The sequence below is a fragment of the Hippocampus bargibanti genome, linkage group LG07 (assembly GCF_051943395.1).
Source record: "Hippocampus bargibanti isolate YZ-2025 linkage group LG07, ASM5194339v1, whole genome shotgun sequence".
Lineage (NCBI taxonomy): Eukaryota > Metazoa > Chordata > Actinopteri > Syngnathiformes > Syngnathidae > Hippocampus > Hippocampus bargibanti.
This window is the reverse complement of record NC_142740.1, coordinates 23,969,007-23,995,102: the sequence shown is the minus strand read 5'-3', so window position 1 is coordinate 23,995,102 and position 26,096 is coordinate 23,969,007. Positions and strand designations below refer to the sequence as shown.

Sequence of the window (26,096 nt, the reverse complement as noted above, 5' to 3'; positions counted from 1 at the left end):
TGTTTTTGATTACAGGGCAATAAGGACTAAATAAATATGTTAAATAGTTAATCTTGTACTACAAAGTTAAAACAATTGCGGAATCTTCATTTGTTGAAAAGTGTATCGTAAATCAAAGGCTGCGATTGGAAAAACAAATACTAATACTTACACTTAATCCCTCCAAGGTGAGCGCAATTGCGCACGTGTTTTGTATTCGGCCTCTCAGAAGATGACAGATAATAACCGTTATCTGTCTCATAATAGAGAAATTCATGATTTCCAGTAGCAAAGTTATGAAAAGCAGAAAGAAGATGACAAAAAGTATAAAAATAAATACACATTCATCCATTCATTCATCTTCCGAACCGCTTTATTCCTCACTACAATCATGGGGGGTTCCCAGTTGTCTTCAGGCAGTCGTTGCCAGTCAACCGCAGGGTACACAGAGACAAACAACCATTCACACTCACACTGACACCTAGGGACAATTTAGAGTGTTCAATCAACTTGCCATGAATGTTTTCTAGAAAATGGGAGAAAACCGGAGGATGCGGAGAAAACCCACACAGTCCCGGTGAAAGCATGCAAACTCCACACAGGGTGGCCGGAGCGGGGATTGAAGCCATGACCTCAGCACTATGAGGTTGATGTGCTAACCAACAACTACCGGCCACCCTAAATAAATACAAATATAAATGCAAGCATATTGAAAATGGGTGAGTGGGGGTGAGTCCAGATTATCAGGTTTGTCTGTTCAATAGCTTGACCGCTGTCAGCAGGAAGGAGTGGCGGTACCTCTCCTTCTTGCAGGGCGGGTGTATCAATCTCTGGCTGAACTAGCTGCGCAGTGCTGTCAGACTGGCCAGAAGGGGGTTGGGAGGGTCTGTTCATCATAGCAGTAAAGTAGCTTGGATGGCATCCTCCTGTTGTCCACCTCCTCCAGAGTGTTCAGGGAGCAGCCCAGGACTGAGCTGGCCCTCCTGACCAATCGGTCCAGTCGCTCTCTGTCATGGGCTGAGATATTGCCTGGCCAGCAGACAATGCCATAATGTGTGGCAGAGGCTAACACAGGTCTCAGGGTCTTAGTCAGCGAAGAGCAAAAAAAAAAAATAATAATAATAATAATAATAATAAGAAGAATAAGAATAAAAATAAATATGAGTTTTATTTGGCATAATACAGTTTTTTTTCCGGAAGCGATAGGTCCCACAAGCGAATACAAGGATAAGACGATGACACAACAAAGATTCTTTCATGCAAAGCCGGCAAAGTACAGCTTTTCAACACACCAAGATAAAATGATAGAAATCAAAAGTACTTGCAAAAATACAAACAGAATTTGCTTGTCTCAAAAGAACTAGAGAATCAAATCATGACAAATACAAACCAAGAATGACTATGAATCGATAAAACGCAACAAAGAAGCAAGATCAGGAACAACGGCTTGAGCAAGGCGATTTATCTGACTTTCAATTGTCCTTTCGAAGTCTATTAATAGTCCGCTGATCATGATGAGTAACAGGCGCACAGCTGGAAAGGCCTGAACACCTCTGCCACCTGCTGGAGACCAACCAAACCTAAATACTGACAAGATTGCCATTTTGCATTTTCATATTCAGCTGATACAAACAAAATTGAAAAGTTCATTTGGCACATGGTTAACTCATTCACTGCCATTCACAAATGTATTCGGGAATTGAAAATATGACAGAGAAGGCCGTTCCTGAATTAGTTCAGGGTTTTTTTTCTTGCTTGGCTGCCGATAAGGCGCTGGCCAGATCTCTGGCAATGGTTTTCCCTTCCACAAGGGCGCAGCATTTCCCCTTTTTTTCCATGTTAGCGCTTTGTTCCAGCTGCAGCTGTTGTTAAAGCGCTATATAAACCAATATGTATGTATGTATTGCATTGTATTTTGGACGGCTGCCCTCATTTCAATGTCATATAACTGCAGACGCATATAATTTAGGAAATAACTATTTTTTTCTGAGTCTAAGGTTTGTTACGCTGCATTGAATGTTTATGGAATGCTAAAATTCAATATTCTGTCGGTCCTGGAATTTGAGTGACAATGACAAAATCCCTCACATTGGAGGGGACACATTTTTTCACGTCTGGCAGTGAATGGGTTAATGGTATGTGAAGAAAAATGTGTCAATAAAAGACGGAAAATGTGTAGGAGCATCTCAGACTAAAATGCATACTCTGTCATGTCATCATTCTCACACAGACCTTGCTCTCAGCTGAAGGGGCCTGCAAGTTTAATTTTACCTTGTTTCTTGTCCTCTATGCGGCCTCATTTTTGGGATAATAATGTTGATTCACTAATATAACATTACCCCTTCAGAGGGACTGGTATATCCGCTGATATCTTTGAGTTGTGGCTTGTTTATTGCCATCGTGACAAGTGCAGTATACGCTAACAGCTATGCTAGCGACATTTATTGTAAAGGATTAATAGTAATAAAAAAAATAGAAATAAAAAAAAAGAAAAATCACTGGTGAAATTGAATTGGAATTGGATTGAATTGGATTGAATTGGATTTGCCTTTATTAGTCTCACAGTGGAGAAATTTACATTTCATTGCTCACTTGCTCAGGCAGTTTGGCAGTGTGCAGCGTTTGTGCTGTTCACTCGTCATCTCAACAATCCACTCGTAACTGACGAGGGAAAATTGTAACGCTGAGTGAGAATCTCTCTGCGCAATTGAAGCATATTACCACAGCGTATGTCGTCCATTTAAATGAGTTTTTGCAGCTCGGAGGCTGCCTCACATCATCAATACACCAGCCATAAATGAGCTCATTTGCGTGGCTCAGTGCATGGCAGTAAAATTAGTCAGCAAACTCAGAGCCAAAAGGGGTGAAAATATGTAAAACTATCATTATTAAATAGTGGTTGTTCTGCTTGTGAAATATTTCACAACGGTGTAACAGATTAGAATAAAGTTAGTTTAATAATACTGTATTTAGCAGCAAAGACCCTAAATGTTAATATTTAGCATCATCTAGTTCTCAAGAGTGTGAAAATTGAGAAAAAATAATTTGTATTCACTGGGATAGGTGAAGTCCTTAAAAGCCTTCTTGTGGATTATTACTGAATAAGTGAATCATATGAACAATTCCAATAAAAAGTAATAATGTTATGCAACGTGTAATTTATGTCTGTGTAAGCTCTCAGTCGTACAGGAGTGGTCCATCGATGAGAAGGTTTCTTCAGCCGTCATCTGTACAAATTTGAAGGTTGAAATTTGAAGGATAGGAGGCGAAACGTCCGAAACCTTCATATTTGTACAGATGACGGCTGAGGAAACCTTCTCATCGATGAACGTGTAATTTAGTTTACAATTTCAACCATCCTTATCACATATTGTTCATGAAAAAGCTTCACTCATCTCACTCTTCATTACATATACCGCTCTTTTATAACCACGTAAAAACAGAAGCCATAAATTATGATTGTTGCAAAATTGGCTTTCATTGATTTGTGGAAAATTCAACAACAATTGGGGCTGACTTGCAACATAATAGGCACCACCTTACTGCTAGACCGATTCTTCCAAACTCTGGTTTATTTTATCTGCAACACAATAAGCTGGAAGGTCCTCTTTTTTTAACTCATTCACCACCATTCAATTTATTCACAATTTGTTCGGGAATTGAAAAGCATGACGTGGAGTGCCATTTCCGAATTTAGTCGGGTTTCGTTTTTTTTTCTCGCGGGGTGCGCGTTTTGAACTTCAGACCTCTGACAACGTTTTCCCCCCCACGAGGGGGCAGTCCATGTAAACTCAAAATAAACTCTTTTTCGGATAAAGAAGAGTCAAAGGTTTCTTACGCTGCATTGAATGTTTATGTAGTCCTAAAACTCAATATTCTATGGGTCCTGCAATTTGAGTAAAAAGGACAAAAACCCTGGCACTGGAGTGGACATTTTTGCACATCGTCTGACAGTCAATGAGTTCATAGATAGATGCATTTTTTAAAATTCAAAATATGTGCCGTAGCTCAATAAAGGTTGGGAATCACTCATTTAGAGGATGCACAACACAACCGCAGCCACTATTGTTGCTTTTATACTGTACACCATATAATACGGTGCCCTACATATGAAATCAGTATTAAAATAGGCCATTCATGGACGGTGCACCTAAAATGCAAAACCACCTTATGGTGCCGAAAATACTGGCACCATTTCAGAGTGAGAGAGCCATTATCAAACCCCAAATTGTGTTTTACTGATGCCAGGGGATCAGCTCCAGTCCAAACGTATCTGGCCATGTGAAAAGTAAGCAATGTTTTCCTTCAGTTTGTAAAAACTACTGTAACCTTGAAGCAAATCAAAGCTATTTCATACTTTGAGTGGGTTCGACGATGGCTGTCGTGAGACAGGCTGCTACGTCGCCTCAGCCGGAGCATTTTTCATGGCACTCAAGAAGTAAATGTCAGTCTGGCTCTGCTGCATCATCTTAGCAACACAGAGCTTTTCAATCAACTACTTTTATACTTCAAAAATCACTGTGTGTGTATGTGCTCGGCAGCAGACCTTTCAAAAAATAAAAAAACATTCTGTTAAAAGCATGCAAATATTTTTCCTTGAAAGATCTTCAAGATGATGTATAATTATTGTTCCTAAGAGGAACTCCTCTGTTTGTCTGTAAAATGTCATCGGTAGTCTTATTCAGTTCTCATTCAGTATAATGGTATAGTTTTGGAAAACTATATTCTTACTTTCTATCTATGAATCAAAAAAACATATTTTACAGCTGTTGCCGAAATTTAATTCAATACACTTTTTTTTATGAAAAACAGATATTCAAGACACAGGGAACATTTCTGGTTTTGTTTTTGTATGAAAAACAGATATTCAAGACACAGGGAACATTTCTGTTTTTTTTTTAGAAAACACACAGAACATCAGTCATTACAGCTCACATGGGACCAATTTTATGATTCAGAATAACTGAATAATTTCATCTGTGACAGATAGCGTGCCACTTGCAGATTTTCTACATTGAGAAACTTCTTTTATTGACTATTTACTGTTTAGAATTTTTTTAACCGACTTAAAATGACTTTTCCCATAAATAATTTGCAATATGCTTTGTGTGTTTCTGTAACACTCTCTCTGATATACCTGGGGAAAGAAAAAACATCTTAAGCCTGGCGATGAGAGTCCTTTACATCCTTCAGTGTTGCCAGTATGATATTGGAGAGCTTCTATCAGTCTGCAGTGGCAAGTTCAATTTGCAAGGCCTGCTGGGAGAGCTGAATCCGTGCCAAGAATGCCAGTAGGACGATTTAAGTGCACACAAAAAAACACTGCTACTTAATCTGGAGACTTTCAAGCTTGTGATAGATGTGATCTCTGAACAAACTTTCGTGACACCGCAGAAAGAGTGGAGTTTTTGCTCAATATAGTAACTCACAAGGTTTGCCTTTTTTTGGGGTGGGGTGGGGGGGTTCTTTTATTTTTGCCTCATGTCAACAAAGCTAATATCAAATTCAAAGAAGCATAGCACAATGGCAATCTTGTTTACTTATTTCATAAATTGGGTTGAAAATATATATATTTTTCCAAACAATAGTCGTTTTTGGTGAGGAGAAAAACGTTTATCTAGCTGACAGTTTCTGCTGTCATTTGAGCCTTAGTCATTTCCGCTTCCTCGTGACATAAATTTCTTAAATACAGATGACCGGGTCGGGAAATCTTTAAAGTAAATCAAGGCTACGCTCCAACACATCACCAGTGCTACTATAAAGCTAAAATATTAACCAGTTTGGGTATTATTTTCCCAGGCTGGGCAATGAGTAATACTTGTAGCTGAATGCAAACAAATTTAAAGCCAAAGATTTCCACAGCTTCTAAAACACTGTCTATATTGTAGCTGAGTCTTTTCATAGCCACATGGGTGAAAAATGTTGATAATTCATTCACCAAGAAGGTCACACTGCTGCTCCTTTTTAAGTTCAAAAGTGACATGTACAATAACGCTGATTGTATTGTGAAAGGTCACACAGTATGTGATGAGTGCTTTGGCAGACTCCACTTTATTCCCACCTGCAGTTGTCAATTTCTCAAAAGTTTAAAACGTAATTTTCAGGATTCATTTTTCTTGGTGTTATTTGGAATATACATTCACAAATACTGCAGGTAAATACTTGATTGCAATTGCTGATTTTTTTGTATATTATGTTAACCTTTAAGACACACTCGGTGAATTGACAGAAATAAATGTTTAAAAATAACTGCTGAAAATATGTAAAGACTGAACTGCATTGTCACAACATGAAGATATTGGTCCTTTATATTTATTAAGATATTGGATATTTGCAATTTTGATTTATTTGGGCATGCGTCCAGTGATGTTCCTGAGCGTCCAAAATTACTCGTACCCCCACCACTCCCAACTCTATAACAACAGTCCACCTTCGTTTGATTACTGAGCAATTGTGATTTGCACACATAAAATTACTTAACCCATTTACCACTACAGTGTGCAGTAGCAGTAAGACAGCTAGCTATTCCTTCACCCGTAAAATTGCAACTTCATGGAATACATGGCCGACGACTGTTATATATTATGTGACTTTCACGTTAATGTAATATGAAAAATGCAAAGCATTGTGGGTACAATATTGTACATGATACATGAGTATTGTTTAAATGTTGAAGCTATTTATAAAAGCTAAACAAGTGAGCAAATTAATAAATACAATGCACAAAGGAAAATTTTACGAATGAAGTAATGATATGCAAGTCTAAAAAAATAGACTACTGTAGCCTTCTCCACCATGCTTTGGTTTGTTTGTATTTCTTTATGGCTCGCATGTTGAAAATAATCATCGTAAAATAAAGCTTTATGGTGCCAGAAAAGCACTGATAGTTATACTGTTCAACAAATTGGCCTCTGTGCAATAAATGGAGGATGTAAACTATTTTTCCTGTATGTTCAATTGGTTGACACAAAGGGCCGTAATGATGTGATGAATCTGAATCGGCTTATAACAACATAAAAAGGGGGGGGGGGCTAACCAGCACAAATGTTCCCTTTATTTTTCTTAGCAGTTTGTAATGACAAATGATCGTCAATATGTGTTATGTTAACTGTCAACATAGATTGTGTTTTTGGTAATCATTTCAGGGAAGAGGCTGATTTTGGTCATTCGCGGTCGATTTCATTCACTGTGGCGCCAGTCGTTAAGAAGGTTGAGTATTCCCACCACCATAATAAAATGGTTCAATTTCCTTCCCGTGTAATCTCTTTAAAACCCATTACAGACGATACGGACAACTTGAAAAATGGCAATTCACAAAGCGTTGTTCGGTGTCAAAAGAGGTTTTCCTTGCACCTAGCAGGAACAAATAGGCTTGATTTATGTGACCTCTTCTAACTGGACTGAATTGGATCTCACTCTATACATGCCTATCAATGAGCAGGGCTATCTATGTTTGTGATATATCCCCAGAAGTCCATCGGCAAGCAAGTGCTGTGTGGCTGACGAATGGCTCAGAATCTTTATTTGCCGTCGTGATTGCTTTTGTTCTCAACAATTCATGGAGCGTCGCTGAAGAACCTCCACATAGTGCAGATGAGTTTGGGTTTGCTGATACTTGTTTGATGATTTTCCTTTCTTAATGCATCACTGTGACCTTGTGATCAAAATTGGGTCATCAACATTAGATTTGTGTCATTCCGCCTCCTTTTTTTTAATTCTTCCCCAAAAAATCTGTGTGAAAATACAGAGATAACAGAGACAGAAACAGAGCTACTTCAGTTCAATTTTAAGCTATGCTATTGAGCAATGCTCTATAGCAGAACATGTTGATTTGACAATATAGAATTTACTTAGCCCATAAATCTGTGATGCAGAATTTATAGCCTGTAGTTCCCGTCAAGGGAAAAGCCGATAGGAAAAAAAGAGTTGTTTATACAGAGTGGTTCAATGGTTAAAACCATGCCACAACCACAAAGTGACAAAGTAGTTAAAAAAATACAAGACGGAACCTCTGTCCTCTGCTTTGTTGTTTTATGATTCAAAAACATTTGCAAAGAATTTGGATTCTGAGATTACAGACAAGTAATTGCAATAAAATGGCCTGTTTTTTGACCAATTTCTATATAGATTATAGACACTGCAAAGATTCACCCGTGATCAAATAACAATTTCATATAAAGACATATTTGGACAAGTTTGCCTTGGATCTTTAAACTTTTACGTTGCTCATCCAGGTATGATTAATATTAACACCCGCACTGCAACAGAGATTCTTTTTTTTGCTACTGTGTGGAGAACAATGACAAAGGGGTTTTATGAGGGAGCAAATGGGCATCAGATGTCATTAAACACCGCATCCAAAGTAAATTGAACAAGCGGGTTGATCAAGGGATCATAGAGCAGTTTCCTAGAAACACCGAAATGCTTTCTGCTATGGGTGAATGATCTGCCTTGTAAATGAGTAAAAATGTTAACTCTCCACCTTCAGGCATAGTGATAAAGCTTTATTATTTTTATTTTATTATTATTATTATCATGATTTAGTTATTTATTTTTTAGAAAATCATTCATGGTTAAATGTCTTCTTTTCATGTATGTTGGGTATGTTACATATTACATACTATTAGTCAATAATGTCATGGCACATTATGTGCTGAAATATAATGATAAAGATAAATGTTACAAATTAGGCGGATATGTCATTGCGTTGTTATTGTAAGATGAATGGGTGGCATTGTTTCGATAATAGGCAGCCTGAAACGTGAAGAATAAAAATATAATACTTGCAAATCAGCAAAAGATAATTGATTTTATTTCATGCTATTGTGTGTTGTTGTTCCAAAAGAGAGAATAAATGCATGGGCATAGAGGACGATAGTTGCACAGAGTAAAGTTGTTGAACGGAGCTTATATCCAGATCGGGGTGCTGGAGTCTTCTCGCAGACTTGCTACAAGTGGGTGCATCCTGCATTTATCCCCTGACAATAACAGTTGAGAGTCTGAGAACATTTGCACAACATATATATATATTTAGAAGTACGTACTTCCATCTACTGCTGTCTCTAGCATGGCAGCACCAACAGAGATATCTCACGAGGGAAAATGTTGAATGCAATGATCTAATTACCAGCCGGGGAATTAACAAAGCAGTTCCTATGTGTGTGAAATGAGTGGCAGAATCACTCGTTGACAGAAAATGTCATTGAGAGCTCAGCTAAGGCGACTGTCATTCCCTATCAACTTTGCAGAAACCAATCACGCATCATTTTAATTGAAGCCTTTTCTCTCGTGTCAAACTGAACAAAAGCTTCTGCACAGAATTAGTGTTCCAGCGTGATGTGACGTAGGATGACTGAGATACTCATCTGAAATGTGCCGTTAGGCAAGCCTCTCATTTGTATGGAGAACATGATTGCGCACAGAAGACCCAATCTCCTTTTTGAGGCGTTTTCAGTTCAACATGTTTCACAAGTCGGACTCTCAGCAAGATCAATGCAAATAACAAAAATCTCTCCTTTTAAAGACAACAAAATGCATTTGCTCCTTGCTTTGAGCAGTGCAATCAGCACAACCTCAATTGCGGTGTAAGGTTGTTGATGCACTTCAAAACTGTAAGAAAGACGAAAACCCAGAGCGAGAACAACGGATGTCATCCCTCTCGCACGTCGCCCTCATGTAGAAAGCAGTGAGGAATGAACCACAGTGGAAAACAAACAAGCAAAGCAGCACTTCCATCACTGTGACTGATGAGGTGCAAAAGGCAGTTTGTTCCCTGGCACCTCAGCCATCAATCACAAAACTGCATCTTCTCTCTGAGCACGTAATATAAAACAAGGGGAAGCAATTCTCTCGAAACTTTTTATCAACGATCCTGCAAATTGCAATCACAGGTTACTTTGTGTGTCTCTCAACATATTTTTCACATAAAAAAAAAGTGTTGACACTTTATAGCACATAATGATTTGGAGTTTGTGGGTGAGTGCTAAACCAAAACTAAAACTGAAAAATGTAAAATCACGGCAAAAATGGTAATCGTTGTAAATATTGCAGTAATATATTATGTGCATTTTATGATCTATTTGGATTGTTTTGATTTTCAACTGTTCACTTCTGTTTACAAACATTTTTTACAGTTCATACGTGAAAGAAGCTTGCTTTCAAGTTCTACATTTGTGTCACTTCCTGTGCAGAACATAAATGTTACAGCAAACATACAAAACAAATTCATGTACTGCATTATTATGAATATTAATTTGAATTACCGGTATGTCACATAATTCACCTTTTTCCACTACTGCTGATTGTGAATATGAGACAAAAAAAATGTCCCATGCCCCAACTACTGTGCCGTCGAACCATTGTTCCATCGTCACTGACTTGGGAGGACTCAGACCACCAGGTTTCAGGGAGTGAGGTTTTACGATCGTACACTGCCACAGCTTAAGCTGCGTCTGTTCCATTGGGTTACCTCTGCTGCCATGGTAACCTATCATCCTAACCCTGAGTATGGCACACTTTAGGTGTGTGACTTGTTCCTCTTCACCAGTTTTCTCTTACATGAATTATTGCTTTCTGTGATGTTTAATAGTGATTTAAAACAGATTCTTATCTTACAGAGAGTGTATGGTCGGTGTTCAAATGCCTGACATGTTTCGGCGTTTACCTGACATGTTTCGGCGTCTACCTGACATGTAAACAGGTCATGTCAGGTATTTGAACACCGACAATACACTGTCTGTAAGATAAGAATCTGTTTTAAATTAGATATCAGGTAGACAGGATGAACTTAATACAACTATGTTTAATAGTGATTTATTAAAAAAAATTTTTTTAATTCATTTATTTGACATTCATTCCATTGTTGTTATAAGAAAAGTTACAAGAAAAGTTCATTTATAATTTGCTGTTAATTGTAATATTTTGATTTTTGTGATTTTCTTAATAAAACAAATTTCTGAATCACATGTTCTGGGATTATATTTGTTTGTTTGTTTGTTTTTTGTTTGTTTTACTGGTAAAAGAGAAGGATTACAAAAAAAAAACAATAATAATCACAAACAAAGGGCTTGAAACATTACAAGAAAGCTAAAAATTAAAAAAATGGCAACATCACAGCAATCATATGCCAGCTCTACAGGTAGTAGGAAAGATGACAAAGATGCCCCCCTACCAAAATGAGTCATAAAGTTCCTACAAACAAAGTGAGCATTCATTGTTATGACAGTTCAATCTGCCCCACCCTCTCTGTAAAAGACATAAATAGAAAGCTGGGAATTATTGTACAGCATGTGAGCTATGATGTCAGGATTGTGCAATTAAAGTAGTCAAAGAAACTGAAGAGCACCGCTGGGTAATTAAATGAACATTAAAAAAACATCAACAGCAATGCTGAAATCACGAAATGCCCAAAGAAAACAAAATAAGATTTGAAGCTACATGAATGACAAACTGCAAACATGATGACTTCCCAGATATCCATAAAGCAGATCAGAAAATTATTTAAAAAAGGTGTGGATATTGCACAATTAATTTAACTCTTTCACTGCCTGACAATGTGCAAAAATATGTCGACTCCAGTGCCAAGGCATTTGTCATTTTCACTCAAATTGCAGAACCCACGGAATATTGAGTTTTAGGACGACATAAAACATTCAATACAGCATTAGAAACATTACACTCTGTTCTTTCATCAGAAGAAAAAGAGTTAATCCCTAAATTATAGATGTCTGGATTTATCTGCGCTTCAAATGGGCTTCAAATGAGCTTCAAATGATTTGAGCTCCAAAATACAATACAATACATACATATTGATTTATACCAGGGGTCGGGAACCTATGGCTCGCGAGCTCTTTTGATGATTGCATATGGCTCGCCGATAAATATTACATATTATAATACATATTGTCGTTTTTTTCGCCGTTCATTTCCGTTGGGGCTGCAGTTGGCGGAAAGCACAATTTTGATTGGATGACACTGACCTAGAATTGCCGAAAGCGCCGTGTTGATTGGATGATAGTGGCCGTCATGTTGAAATAGGTAAACGCCCCTTTAAATGAGCCCAACTTGTGCACTTCAGCGTGAAGGCACCGGAGCATTAGAGGAGAGAAAATGTTCTGATTCTAATTTGCAATGAATCAATACCATCGATGAAACAGTCGAATATCAGTGACATTTTAACAAGCCCCATGTTAACGTTAGCATCAACATACTTCTGCGAGAAGTAGATTTCAGATAGCAAGTGTGGAAGCTTATGAGCCGTGTGCAGGCTAGCTAGCAGTAACTTCGCCTCTGGACCGGCAAATTGAATTTCATTCCGATCGTTTTCCTGGATTTTTACCAAACACGAGGAACGGAAAACGTTCCATGTTAACGGTGAGTACTATCACAAAGTTATTTTAAATAATACATTCTGATATTTTGTTGAAAAGTGGCCGCGCGTGTGTGTGTGCGCGACGCGAGAGTTTGTATGTGCGCGCGCGCGTGCGTGTGGTCCTCGCCGAAAAACATTTCTAAATATTTTACTTTTATGGCTCTCTTAGTCAAAAAGGTTCCCGACCCCTGATTTATACAGTGCCTTAACAATAGCTGAAGCTGTAACAAAGCGCTAACATGGACAAAAGGCAAATGCTGCCCCTTCATGGAAGGGAAAAAACATTGACAGAGATCTGACCAGTGCTCTAGCTGCACCCCCATAAGAAAAAAAAAACAAAACCCAAACAAATTTGGGAATGTCGCTTCACGTCACTTTTCAATTCCCGAATAAATTCAGGAATGGGAGCAAGTCAGTTAATATAGACTTGTGAAACCCAAACATACATAAAAAAATGAACTTTATCCATCCATCCATCATTCCATCCATCCCCTGATCTGCTAATGCTCAAATGTTGCAACCAATACGGGAAGGCTTCGGGTAGACACTGAACTGGGACAAATGAAAGTTTCCCATTAATCTGCCAAGCACAATTTTCGAAAGCAGGAGAAAACCAGCGTACCCACAGAAAAGCTATGAAGGCACAGGGCGAACATGTAAACTCTACACAGGAAGTCCAGAGCCAGAATCGAACCATGCACCTCTCTACTGTGTAATGAAAACTTAACTTTTAGAAATTCTATCCATTTACATATTGAGTGGATACTAAAACGCAGCCATTTTAACCGGATGATGGATCGCAGATGAAATGGATATCCGTAGGCTCTTTAATAAGTTCTCTCACCCTACACTAGGCAGCAGCGTTGCTATAAAAATACTGTTAAGATGAAATAGCCTGTTAAAAAAAATTGTTTGGCTACCCTCACTCGGTCAGGGATGATTAAAGAGACAAACAAAAAACACTTCCATCCTTGATGAATCCATCCTTTTTAAAAACTTCTTATCCTCTGTTTCAACAGCGCCCATCTTTGCCTATTAGGATATAGAACATGTTATAGCTACACAGGCATGCTGTATAGCACAAGTGTCAAAGTCAAGGCCCGCGGGCCAAATCCGGCCCGCCACATCATTTTTTACGGCCCGCGAAAGCAAATCAAACTTGTTAAATTCCATGATGATTGCTAAAATCTGAGCCAAAATGTCATATTTTTGGATGTCAACCACAATAAAAGTCATTATTCTTGACTTCAGATTTGAAAACGAGTTATTCATTAATTTGCTGTGTGCTCTATATGAAATATTTGAAGGGATTTAAACATTCTAATGGTTTCCCCAAATTCATAACGGCCCTCGAGAGGAAACCATAACTATAATGTGGCCCGCGGCAAAAAATGACTTTGACACCCCTGCTGTATAGGAAAGCCACAAATAACACTGACTTGAAATAGATATACCAAAGTGATCTCCTCCGATTAAAAAAATATACTGTACATGTATATATATTTAAATTCTTATTATTTTTGTCAATGTAGCCCCAAAAATTGCCCTGCCCTCCACTGTTTTGGGAAGGTTTGTCCTAATTCATTTTTGATTGTGAAATATTAACATGGGAATTGCAATGTAACTAAAATGACTGATAATTGAAAACCAATCCAATAAATACTCTTGTCAAGTACAAAATAACCTGCTAAAGATGTGAAATTCAAACCACTCACATTTTCATTCTGCTACATCCACTGCTTTGCTTCGCGGCATTTTAACATACACTCAAACAGTGACTAAGCATTGCAAATTGCTGGGCTGACCTAGGACCTTGGATATCAGATTTCATGCTATATATCATGTGGAAATGTGTTTTGGAACAACAATAAAACATCCAAGAATCCTAGAAAGCTCAACTTTAAATATAACTTTAATGACCAATCAGTAAATAAATCAGTAACAAAACATAATTACAACACACTAAAATAAGCTAGACTGTGTGATTTGAATGACCTTGCGCGAGTACACGCTGAAACAACTTTGAACGTGATTTGGTCGTTGTCGCCAAATGGCTGGTTTGGCATTTTGAGAAACTGTGGAATCACCGTGATTTTCACACACTATCTCTCAGCCTTACAAAGAATAGTCCGGCAAAGGGAAATCATCCACGGAGCGGCAGTTCTTTGGACAAAAAAGTGAGGTTAAAGAATGGCCAGATGGTGTGGTCTGATAGTATGGCAATTGTGACTATAAAATCTTCTCTTTACAAAAGAGCTTTAAGGAAAATCTCTAATGCACACAGTCTTTTGTACATCCTGGAGCCAGGATTCAAGCTTTTGTTCATTTCTAAAAAGTGGCTTTGTTCGCATGAAAAGGTTAGTGTAAGGTAGTGGTAGATGTTTTTGCCACACTTTTGTGAGCAATTAAGCATTTTATGAACAGTGGAGGGCAGCCCGGTAGTTGAGTAATTAGCACGGCGGCTTCATTGTGCAGAGGTCGTGAGTTCAAGACCCAGTCCAGCCTCTCTGTGTACAGTTTGCACAGTCTCCCCGGGCCATCGTGGGTGGGTTTTGTCCGGGTCCTTCGGTTTCCTCCCACATTCCTAAAACATGCATGGTAGTTTTATTGAAAACTCCAAATTGTCCCTCATTGTGAGTGTGGATGGTTGTTTGTCTCTGTGTGCCCTGCGATTGGCTGGCAACCAATTCAGGGTGTCCCCCGCCTAGTGCCCGAAGACAGCTGTTACAGTATAGGCTCCAGCACCCCCCGCAACCCTAATGAGGATAAAGCGGTCCAGACAATGGAAAGATGCATAAACAGTGGATGAGCCATCCAGTCATCCATCCTTTTTCCGATTGGCTTACACTCACAAGGGTCACGGGGGGTGCTGGAGACTATCCCAATAATCTTCAGGCAGCAGGCGATGGACTCCCTGAACCAATCACAGATGTCCATGCTTACAATCACACTTTGTGACAATTTAGAGTGTACAATATGCCTGCCATGCATGCAGAAGGAAACCAGAGGACCCAGATATAACGCACACAGGTCCAGAGTTCCAAAGGTTTGTGGAACTAGAAATTTTAAATTTAGGGGCTAGTGGCTACTGCGCTCAGAGTGAAAAAGGTTCGTGTGGAGCCCTGCCTTGAAGTCATATATTTCTGCCACAGGGCTTACGGAGATGGAATTAGACCTGGTACCTCTGTATCGTGAGGTCAACAACTGGACGACCGGGCCACCTGGATGAGACGAATAATCAGTATGATAGTAAGCATAGTTTGAAAATCTGTCACTCCTAAAATAATTCAGGAAAATGGATTGTGCTCATTGACTTGAATCAGCAGTTAACCGATGAATATTTGAGACAATTTCGACAACAACAGAAATTATTTCAAAAACTAAATTAATTCAGGTATGCTGTTACATGGTGCAGCAAGGCAGTGGCACCCACCAACTTTGAAAAGACATTGTAGATTGTGTGGACAAGTACAGACGTGAATGACACAGCCGATGACATTTACTAATGTGGAGGAGCTGTTAACAGGGCTACCCAGGAAAAAAAACGCATGCAAAGAGAGTGCGTTTTTGTGGTTTCCATCACCGCGGAAGCAATGACCACAATGATCGGTCACCCAAATGGATTTATTGCCAAGGTGCAAAGGGAACATTGATGACTGCATAATACATCAACAAGCATTGTGTACAAAATAGCTCAACATTAGAGAGATAGTGGATGGGGTGACAAAGACAGTTTTTCCGTGCACAGCTTAAGACGCACACTGTACCCTGATCTGAAATAACGCAGTCGAAGTCAAGATTTCGTGAGCTCAGTGTGGCGATTTAAGGAATGTTTCCGTATGACTAAAAAATACCAACAAAATGATGTTCAGTGGCTGCTGGATTTGGATATTTTCAACCAAGCTAAATGACCTGATTCTCGAATCTCAAGGCAAATCTTTGGATCAATATGATTTATTGGTGAATGGTTTTGAATCAAAAATGCAGTATTTCTCCCCAAAACCCCAGCACGATTATTAGAGGGGTGTGTGCAATTTGTAAGTGTAGGCCAAACAGAGCAGATTGACAATCGTCTGTCAGAGTTATCCGAGACGGATAGAAGACTGTTTGATTTTCAATTGGAACAATTCAATTTGGTTCGACTCAGTGGGATTATGATTTGACATGATACAGCTCAGTTTGAGAGGGTATGACACAATGGCTTTCTTGTTGTCTTTTTAAATACATTTACAATACAATAAAATACATATTGATTTATATAGCGCTTTAACAACAGCTGAATCTGTAACAATGCGCTTAAAAAAACTATCAAAGAACTATAAAGGTGGAATTTCTTTTTAACTCATTCACTGCCAGACGTGTAAATGTGTCCACTCCAGTGCCAGGGTTTTTGTCATTGTCACTCAAATTACAGGACCCACGGAATATTAAGTTTTAGGATGACATAAACATTCAATGCAGCATGAGAAACCATAGACTCTCTTTATTTCATCAGAAAAAAAGAGTCATTTCCTAAATTAGATGGGTCTGGAGTTATATGATCTTGAAATGAGGGCAGCTGTCCAAAATACAATGCAATACATATATATTGGTTTATATAGCGCTTTAACAACAGCTGAAGCTGGAACAAAGCGCTAACATGGAAAAAGGGAAATGCTACCCCCTTGTGGAAGGGAAAACCATTGCCAGAAGTCTGACCAACGCTTTATCGGCACCCAAGCAAGAAAACACAAAACCCAAACAAATTTGGGAGTAGAGCACTGTGTCACCTTTTCAATTCCAGAATAAATTTGTGAATGGCAGTGAATGAGTTAAGATCCAATTTTCCAATTCACATAGAGGGATAGATAGTGTCAGGGTTATTAATTCAACATTCATATTAAAAAAAATTATTGATGAATGGATGGATGAATGGATGGATTTACATGTGTACTGAATTCATAATCTATTGTTCATCATACGTACATTTTGTAGCCACTTAACTCCGTACACAGCACAATAAAATGGAAATGTCTCCATTGTAAGACTAATAAAGGTTTTCATATCTTCTAAAAAATCATAATTCACAATATAGATTCTCAATGTCAGAGAGCATTTACTTGAAAAAGATGTGCTTGTCTATTAAAATTGATGTTGTTTTTAGGAGTACAGGTACACAACTGCACTGAATCACAGTGATGTTTGTGTAATTAAATTTGGCAACCTCGCATTTTCACACCACAGCAAAATACAATAGTATTGTCAGGTCAATTAAAACCTCTCTGGTGGTGTAAATGAAAAGCATACAGGTAATATATCTTCGGTAGTACTGGCCTGTCACTTTGTGGGAAGTTTTGAATTTGGAGAGTAATTTGCAAGAGATTACCGTTTAAGCGAGGAGGGCCAGGACAATCGAGGTTTCTTCAAGACAGGTCGGAGTTTCTCCAGGGTCCTGTTACGGCACAGGTAGCGCTCGGTGTCAGAGTTGAAGCGCTGTTTGATCCGTATGTTTGTCCTGGGCTGCCGCCACAAATGCTTGGGTGGTTTGGCAAGCCCGGCTCCCTCTCTGCTCAGCGCCGCACACTCCATGTTGTATTGTATTTGGTCGCCGCTTCTTTGAAAAGCTGATTTCTTCAGTAAATAAGAGCAGTAGATTGCGGGTAGACTAAATTAGAAGTGGACGTTAGAGGATGGGAGCGCGTAACATGGTGCGCTGCTGTCTACGCGCCACACTGATGAGACTGGCTGTGCGCCAGTCGGTTTTGTGTCTCCTCCTCTCCTCCGTGCCGCTTGAGCTCTTTGCTTCTTGCCTCACTGGTCCTTTATACCACTCCTGCCCACCCTCCTGGGTCCGAGCTGTTAGTCATCTGTCCGTCCACTGTGTCAATTTTAAAACTAGTTTCCTAAGCATTTAGGATTTGCTTTATCTGTTATTTATTTTATAAACAGAATAGAAATCTTACGACACACTACTAAAACATTTTTACAAAAAGAGCAGAGAAAAATAATCTCAATTTAACTCAGCAAGGGAATTACTCTGTGTTAAATTGTAGTAGAAAAAATATATATCAACATCTAATCTTTATCACTGTGACACAGACATGCTGTCAATTGTGATTTCTCATCTGCAATATTATCAACATTTAAAGGACAACCGACATCGCTTTTTTGTTTCCTAACTGACATCAGAAAAACATTTTATAGCATCTAAAATACCCAAAACACGCAGGCTGATATTTTTAGTCAAATGCAAAACACCAATAAAAATTACTTAAAGTGTCCAAAATCTGCAAAAAAATGAGCTGGGAATTGGGCATTTTCAGAAAGTCCCGCCCCCAGTTCGTGACATCATGCCAAGACGTCTTGCATTGCTGGAGAATCCAAACAATGGCTTCAGATTCGGAGAATATGCTTTCTTGTTACACATCCAGTTATGAATATGACACCACTTTTAAAGGGCCTGCGAGTCAATTTGATTGGAGGCGTTCAGAACCACAAAGGAGCAGACAACCCTGTTTTAAATTCAATGACTTGGACGCATCTGCTAAATTAACACCTTGTCAAACCTGCTTTCATGCAGACTTACGACTTGTGCCAATCACAAGAATACAACTTTATTTTTGACACTCACCAAAATTGGAACAAATTTTTGCATTTTTTTGGAACAAATGTTTGCATTTTTAATACACGTATCTGAATTTTGTACAAATCCCATCATAGCATTTAGCAGTGCATGAAATAGGGGATTCCTCATGGGCAGCAAGTAACCCCCAATGACATGAGAAACTTGCATGCCTCTTTCAACAAAAAAAAAAAAAAAAACACTCACCAGTAATGGTAGGTCATTGTAATTTTTTCTTAATGTTATGTAAACACAATTTCAAAAAATAGAGTGATGCAAACAGAATATTCATCCATCCCATGCATCCCCTAAACAACAGAATAATCGATGAGTAAAATAATTGTTTGTTGCAGCTGTATTTCTAAGTGTTTTATGTGGATACTTTGGACAACACGGGTCGACAGACTGTGCATGTAAACAATCATGAGCCAGACAAACTGTTAAATGTAAATTACAAAATTAAACTGACCAGTGTTCATCATGACTGGTCAATGCTCGACAGTAGAGAGCCTCAAGGCGATGCAGCGGTAACCCAAGTACAGCAGACAAGTGTCGGGTGTCAGAATGGTGATCCTGACACGAGTGTCTCCTTCGCAGAGGCGGAAGCAGTAACGGGCCTGAATAGCGTCGCCTGACCACCTGATGGACCACAGGAAGCGACTCCCTACGACCCTGGAGAGCAATCACAAGCAAAGAGGAAATGAGTGTATGCAAAGACATCAATAGATTAACTGATCCAAGGGTTTCTTTTTTTGCAAAATGATGTGTAGAAATTATTTCAAGAACAAATATGGAGCGCATTCACGCAGTCACATTCATAACGCAATTCATTATCCCTCTTATCCCTCCCTCAAAGCATCAAAATTCAGCATTATGCTAAGTGGTGTACACCTCTCTAGGGCCCCGTTTTGTGCATGTGTCCATAACAATAGGGCTTCACAGATGATACCCTAACAATCAACAACACTGCCCACTAATAAAATATCACACTTCACTCAAGCAGTGGTGAGATTAAATTGCTGTTTGTCTACCCTATAATTGGACTCTTTGTCTCTTTAAAATGACCTCCCTGTGAAACTATTCTCAATGTGTAAACGAGGAGGCTGGGTGATGGGTGAAGGTCAATAAAACATCAGACCTACTCGTAGCTATTAAACGTTGATGCAATTCTCCAAACAGCAAGGGAAGAGTGTATACTGACAATAATAAACACTTTAATGGATGGTCATTTGCCTGATGCTAATTTGGTCTTTTGTCAGCTTAAATCTATCCAAAAGAAAATGACTTTTGGCTCTTGTGCCAAGAATTTCCCCAATCTGTTGAAAGAAATTGAACATTTCAGGAGAGCTCAATTAACTTTTCAATCCATTCCATAATTCATGCTTTTGGGGCTACAATGTTAATAGGGTGTATAATGGTGTTTTCACACAACCATAGCAATATATAAAAATATATGGATACTAATTAATAAAAAAGTAAGCAGGATCATAACAAAAGGAAATGATGGGTGCTTGTACTGAACAGGTGACTGAATCAAAGCCACACTTACAGGTTGTGATGAATTGTGTAAAGACTTTGACACAACTGTTCGACAAGCGTTTATGATTCATTCATTTATTCATTCATTCTTTTATCCATTCATTGTCTGATCCACTTTATCGTCAAAAGGGTTGTAGGGTGTGCTGGAACATATCCCAGCTGTGTTCGGGGTAGTGGCAGGCTGAACCTGGTGCCAACCAATCGCAGCATCGTTTATGAGTTAACAGCAAAGTTATTGAACTTCACCAACACAAATACGTACTGCAAATACGTCCATACAACCAAAGGAACCAAAAAACAGTCTTTCAACATAAGTTTGGAAGCCTGAGCGATTCTGATGAGCAAGCTTAGCATCTGCGATCAAACCTACTGTTGAGCCCGCTTGCTAGTTCTTAGCGACTCAAGGATAATTTAACGGCGTTTGATTTTTTTCATCAGAGGTGGGCATCGGCAGTCTGCTGATTGGAGGTTGGATTCTATATGTTTGTTAAAATGTCACCATAGTGTGTATAAAACATGTGTTTAAAAATGACTTCCACTCCGACCCCTTCCACAAAATCCCCCGATCCGCCTCCTTTCAAGAAGTAAGAAGGAGGCATCTTACTGGTGCCACCAAGGAAAATGTCAAGTACTGTATGTTGCACATCAGCTAGGGTTAAAAGCTCGGGGACTGTGATAAAAACACATTCACACCATTCAGTAATAAAAGACCCTGTGCAGTCTAAGATGTAACACATGAGGTTAAAATGTGTTGTTCTTTGTTTTTTTTAAACATCAGAGATGATCACAATATTACGGCACGCGAAACGCACTGCTGAAGGTGAAATGACATGCTACCACGTACGTATTGCAGAGGAGTCACGTTTTACTCAAGCTGCCCGTGAACAACTGCTCATCCACCACTTTTTGTCTTGATGGCTGGGGTGAATGACAGCTTAAAGAGGGGCATTGTCTTCTTGACAAATGACAACTCCCTTCTTCCAAGCGTTTGTGTGATCAGCACACCAAGTACCCTATTTTAAATGTGTCATGATGATCTAAAGGCAGCCGAGCGAAAAGACACTGAACAAAAAAAAAAAAATCTATCCTCTCCGGTGAGGCCGAGCTGTTTATAGTATTGATACAACAAACATGTTTAGAGTTCATTTGATGGAACCAGAAAAGCGTAAAAATATTTTTTTGTCCTCCTTTTTGCTTGACTCATCTTTAGAAATGGGACAGCATTTTGCCAAGGCTGCCATTTTGGAAATACGAACTTTGAACGCAGAGGATAAAGCACAGACATTATCCAAAAGGCCTCTAAAATGTTTATTCGGTGAATGGCAAATTGTCTGCAGCCAAGCAGCAGCAGGATGAAAGCAGCTGGTGAGGTTGCTGCTGTCCCGCGATGCGCTAAACAACATGTGTGAATGAGATGGAAGCAGGAGGGCCAGTGTGTAATCAGATGGAACAGACGATGCTCAGCAGGGCTTTGTGTCAGGAAAACCAATAAGACGATTGCGCTCTTATTCGCCACACTTGTGTATTAATCAAGAACCTGCTACTGCTGTGTCAATGCGAATGGATAACTCACTTGCTTCACCCAAGTGATTTAATGTATTTCACGTAACAACTTCAAGCTCAGCTACACTTTTTACACGTGGATCTTTGACCTACCGGTGCAATCGATGAGTATGTTTGAAGAAAAGTTGTTGTTTACCAAAACGTTTGAATGTATTTTAAAATACACCTTCACAAAGAGTGGAAGGGGGGACCCCGGTATATTTCTTTCTATAAAATGTCAAACATCCGTGAACGTATAATGTATATATAGACATATAACACTATTTAGATTATATCGCGCTACGAAAAGGAAAATTGATCTGATAAATTGATTTTGTAAACTCAGCTGAATGAAATGAAACCATGACCCATTTATAAGACAGCGACCTGGAAGAGTGGATGCAACTTCATCGTGCATTATTTGTATGTTACGCATACAAATAAGTATATGAATGAGCTGAGAAATATACCTGCCTCAAGCCTCCACTGGCTGGAATATATCACAAGGGGTTGTTGTGAGCACAACAATAAGGAATTCTAAAGCAAATGTAATGAGGTGGTCCAATCTCAAAGCTCCTCTTCACATGCTAGCTATCAATTATTTTTGACCCCCTCCTCTCTTGCCTTTTAATCCTTGACTTGTGTGCATGCAGGTCCAATAATGAGGTGGTCTATAAATACACACATACTGGCTACGACACCTGAATCCCCCCTACTCTATTTTAGTAATTGGGTAATCCTTTTAAGCAATTCATGACAATAGACCAATGAGCGTGTGAATCAAGCTAAGACATTTGCAAACATCTGCTTTCACTTCAGAAAACAATGACCAACCAGTAACTGAATCAGTTTCAAAAAGGCCGGTGTGTAAAACATGAATGCTTCTTATTGTAATTTTTATGACTAAATAAACAATATCAAATAATTGTCAAGTTTTGCGAGGTGGTGATGGCGGGTTCGGATCCCAAAAAGCAGGCAGGAGGGAGCAGGAGGTTGTTTGACAAATTGTATTAAAATAAAGTCAGCAGGAACAAAATGTAAAACATCAAAATGATCTGAATGGAAAAAATACAAAGTAGCAACAGAAAACCAAGTGTAAAAGTCCGCCAAGGTTAAACAAACACGTACACGATGCATGCTGCAACCAAGCAGCAAACAAACAATGAATCGGCACCGGATGATCGTGCCCGGTGTCCTTTTAAGTGCCATTGATTATAATGACCAGCACCTGCGAGGCTGCAGGCAGGGCTGACGTCGCTACCCGCTGGTCGCCAATCTGATCGGGACGACCAGCACCTGTGAGGTGTAGGCGGGGGCGACAGCGCCCCCCGTTGGTCGTCAACCAGATCATGACAGTACCCCCCCTTCAAGGGGCTGCTTCCAGAAGTCCCAACAGTCTCCCAAAAAGGTCCACTCGCCAGGGAACGGTCGGTGGAGAGGGCAACCGCTGCCTCTCCAGCATACGACGGGCGGCGGCCTGATGGGAACGGGACTCGGCCTGGGGTGGACGAAGACGCGGCACGGATCGTCGTGGGCGTGAGTGCGATCCCTCTCGCACGTTCACGCGACGGCGCATGGCTCTGCGTGGACGTCGAACTGCCAGGCGCAGAATGGCACCCCGTACGGCCGTATGGGACCAGGTCTCGGCCGGACGCCGACGTGGGCGTGAACTGCCCGGCTCCGGGGGAACGAGACCAGTCCAGAGCCGCTCCGGGATCCAGCGGTGAGTGGGGTCTCGGACTGACATTGACTCGGACGTTGCACGGCTCGTAGTGGATGAGACTCAATTCGTCATGCACGACGACAGCGTGGCTGCACGTGGGCGTGCAATGCCAGTCACCCAGTTTCACCCTGGACGGCCACCTGGAAGGAGGTCTCGGCCGGACGTTTACGTGGACGTTGCGGCTCGTCGAGTGACGCAATTCAAACTCGACGAGGCTTGCGCTAACGTGGACGTAGCATTGCCAGGCACAGGGTGGAAATGAGACGGGTCCGATGTACCTGCGGGATCCGATGGTAGGCCGATTCATTCTGTCAAGTTTTGCGAGGTGGTGATGGCGGGTTCGGATCCCAAAAAGCAGGCAGGAGGGAGCAGGAGGTTGTTTGACAAATTGTATTAAAATAAAGTCAGCAGGAACAAAATGTAAAACATCAAAATGATCTGAATGGAAAAAATACAAAGTAGCAACAGAAAACCAAGTGTAAAAGTCCGCCAAGGTTAAACAAACACGTACACGATGCATGCTGCAACCAAGCAGCAAACAAATAATGAATCGGCACCGGATGATCGTGCCCGGTGTCCTTTTAAGTGCCATTGATTATAATGACCAGCACCTGCGAGGCTGCAGGCAGGGCTGACGTCGCTACCCGCTGGTCGCCAATCTGATCGGGACGACCAGCACCTGTGAGGTGTAGGCGGGGGCGACAGCGCCCCCCGTTGGTCGTCAACCAGATCATGACAATAATCACTAATACAGTGATACCTCAGCTTACAAACCTAATTCCCAGACAGTATGAGTAAGGCGAAAAGTTCTTCTGCCAAACATTTATTTCCCATAAGAAACCATTAAAAATGAGACTAATCCGTTCCCAGGTCCCCATAAAACATAATTTTCTACAAAATAAGCCTTAAAACCACACAAAATATACATTATTTTATGTATAATACATGTGCTATTGTATTGTAATTAAAGAAATAAACTACTATATAATAAAGTTGTTTTATTTACCTTTGTGATGGTAGTTGTCAAAGGATGACAAACTTCCAGGTTGCCTCTTGATGATAGCCGAGTGAAGTTGCCGTGCTTTCTCGCCGATAATACCCTCACTCACAATGTCCCCTGCTAGCTGCTTTTCGTTAATCCAAATCAACAGACGTTTTTCAACCTCTTCTATTGTCTGAGACCGTTGCTTAGACAACACAGAAACACCCTTAGCCACACGTAGCAATGGTCGACTGAGCATATTGGTAGTAGGACGCTAAGTCACACAAACGCACACCTCGTTCGTGTTTCTCGATGATTTCCCCTTCTGCTCGACTGTAATTTTGTTTTGTGTCATCTTCGGTTTAACACTAGCCTGTGGTGGGGTCTTTTTCAGTCCCATAAGAGCAAAGGTATCCTTGACAACAAACCAAGTATGCACTCAAGGAAAGGGGTGATTAAAATTAGTCCGCCAGCCACCGTGGCGCTCCGTGTGGATTGGTTCGTTTGCCGAAAACTAGTTCGTATACCAAGATTATATTCTCACGAATTTAATGTTCGTAAACTAAAGCGTTCATAAACTGAGGTATCACTGTAATTGGTTAATAAACAGCAGTCTGAGAAAATAAAATTCTTATATATTCATGTATTTTTACTTTGATTTTTTTATTAATAAATCAATTGAATAATCCATTTTAAAATAGTTCACATGCCAAGATCCCACCAGTGATAGCGCGGAGCAAACGTGTTGAACCAGAAATTAAACTCATTGTGATTTAGGAGGGGATCTGGCTGTTCGGGACAAAATGAGTAATTCAATTCATTAAATATCAGTAACACACAGTGTACAGCTGTATATCATATTCCTTTTCAGTGGGAAGTATGTTTTGCTTTGTTTTAACTTGTGTAATAAAGATTTCAAAATTAAGATTTCATGATGAAATCAAATCTGGATTGTATTCAACGTCAGAGAGGCCCCCACTTTTCAAGAGACAGTAATGATGAAATGCATACTGTTGCATATAAATGAGCAACATACCATGTTTTGATCAACACAACTGAAGCCTGAGAGAAAGAAATAAGGTGGCTGCACCGTCCCTGGAATCACACTCTTGATTAATTCAAGCTGTTGTTTGCATGCGGCAAACACTCAAATGCAGTGACTCGTGTCACTCGAGAGATCTTTAGAATATGACTCTCGACACCAAACAACCATCAATCAGCATAATTTGCTTTCACAAAATAACCTTTTTATGCCAGCCTTTTGTGCGCTTGTTTGGAAAATAAAAGAAGGTGTCACTTGCTGTTTCCTGAACACATTTGCCATTTATAATCTCCCCCTTTCCTTTTGCGAAGCAACTGC

The 26,096-nt window shown here is 39.8% G+C and overlaps 1 protein-coding gene across 6 annotated transcripts in view; it reads right to left on the bottom strand.

The window, feature by feature from the left end:
* pde4cb (phosphodiesterase 4C, cAMP-specific b) overlaps positions 1 to 26,096 on the bottom strand; it is a 104,471-nt gene that overhangs the window by 67,336 nt on the left and 11,039 nt on the right. For 2 of the 6 annotated variants that reach the window (XM_089000179.1, XM_089000180.1), the window contains exons 3-4: positions 19,420 to 19,622; positions 17,715 to 17,780 (exon numbers count right to left, since the gene is read on the bottom strand). In XM_089000179.1, the coding sequence (XP_088856305.1) occupies positions 17,715 to 17,780; positions 19,420 to 19,622 (269 nt within the window). Of the gene's footprint in view, positions 1 to 17,714; positions 17,960 to 19,419; positions 19,671 to 26,096 lie in introns of those variants that run through there. The other 4 variants (XM_089000182.1, XM_089000184.1, XM_089000186.1 and 1 more) reach the window with 3 other exon arrangements.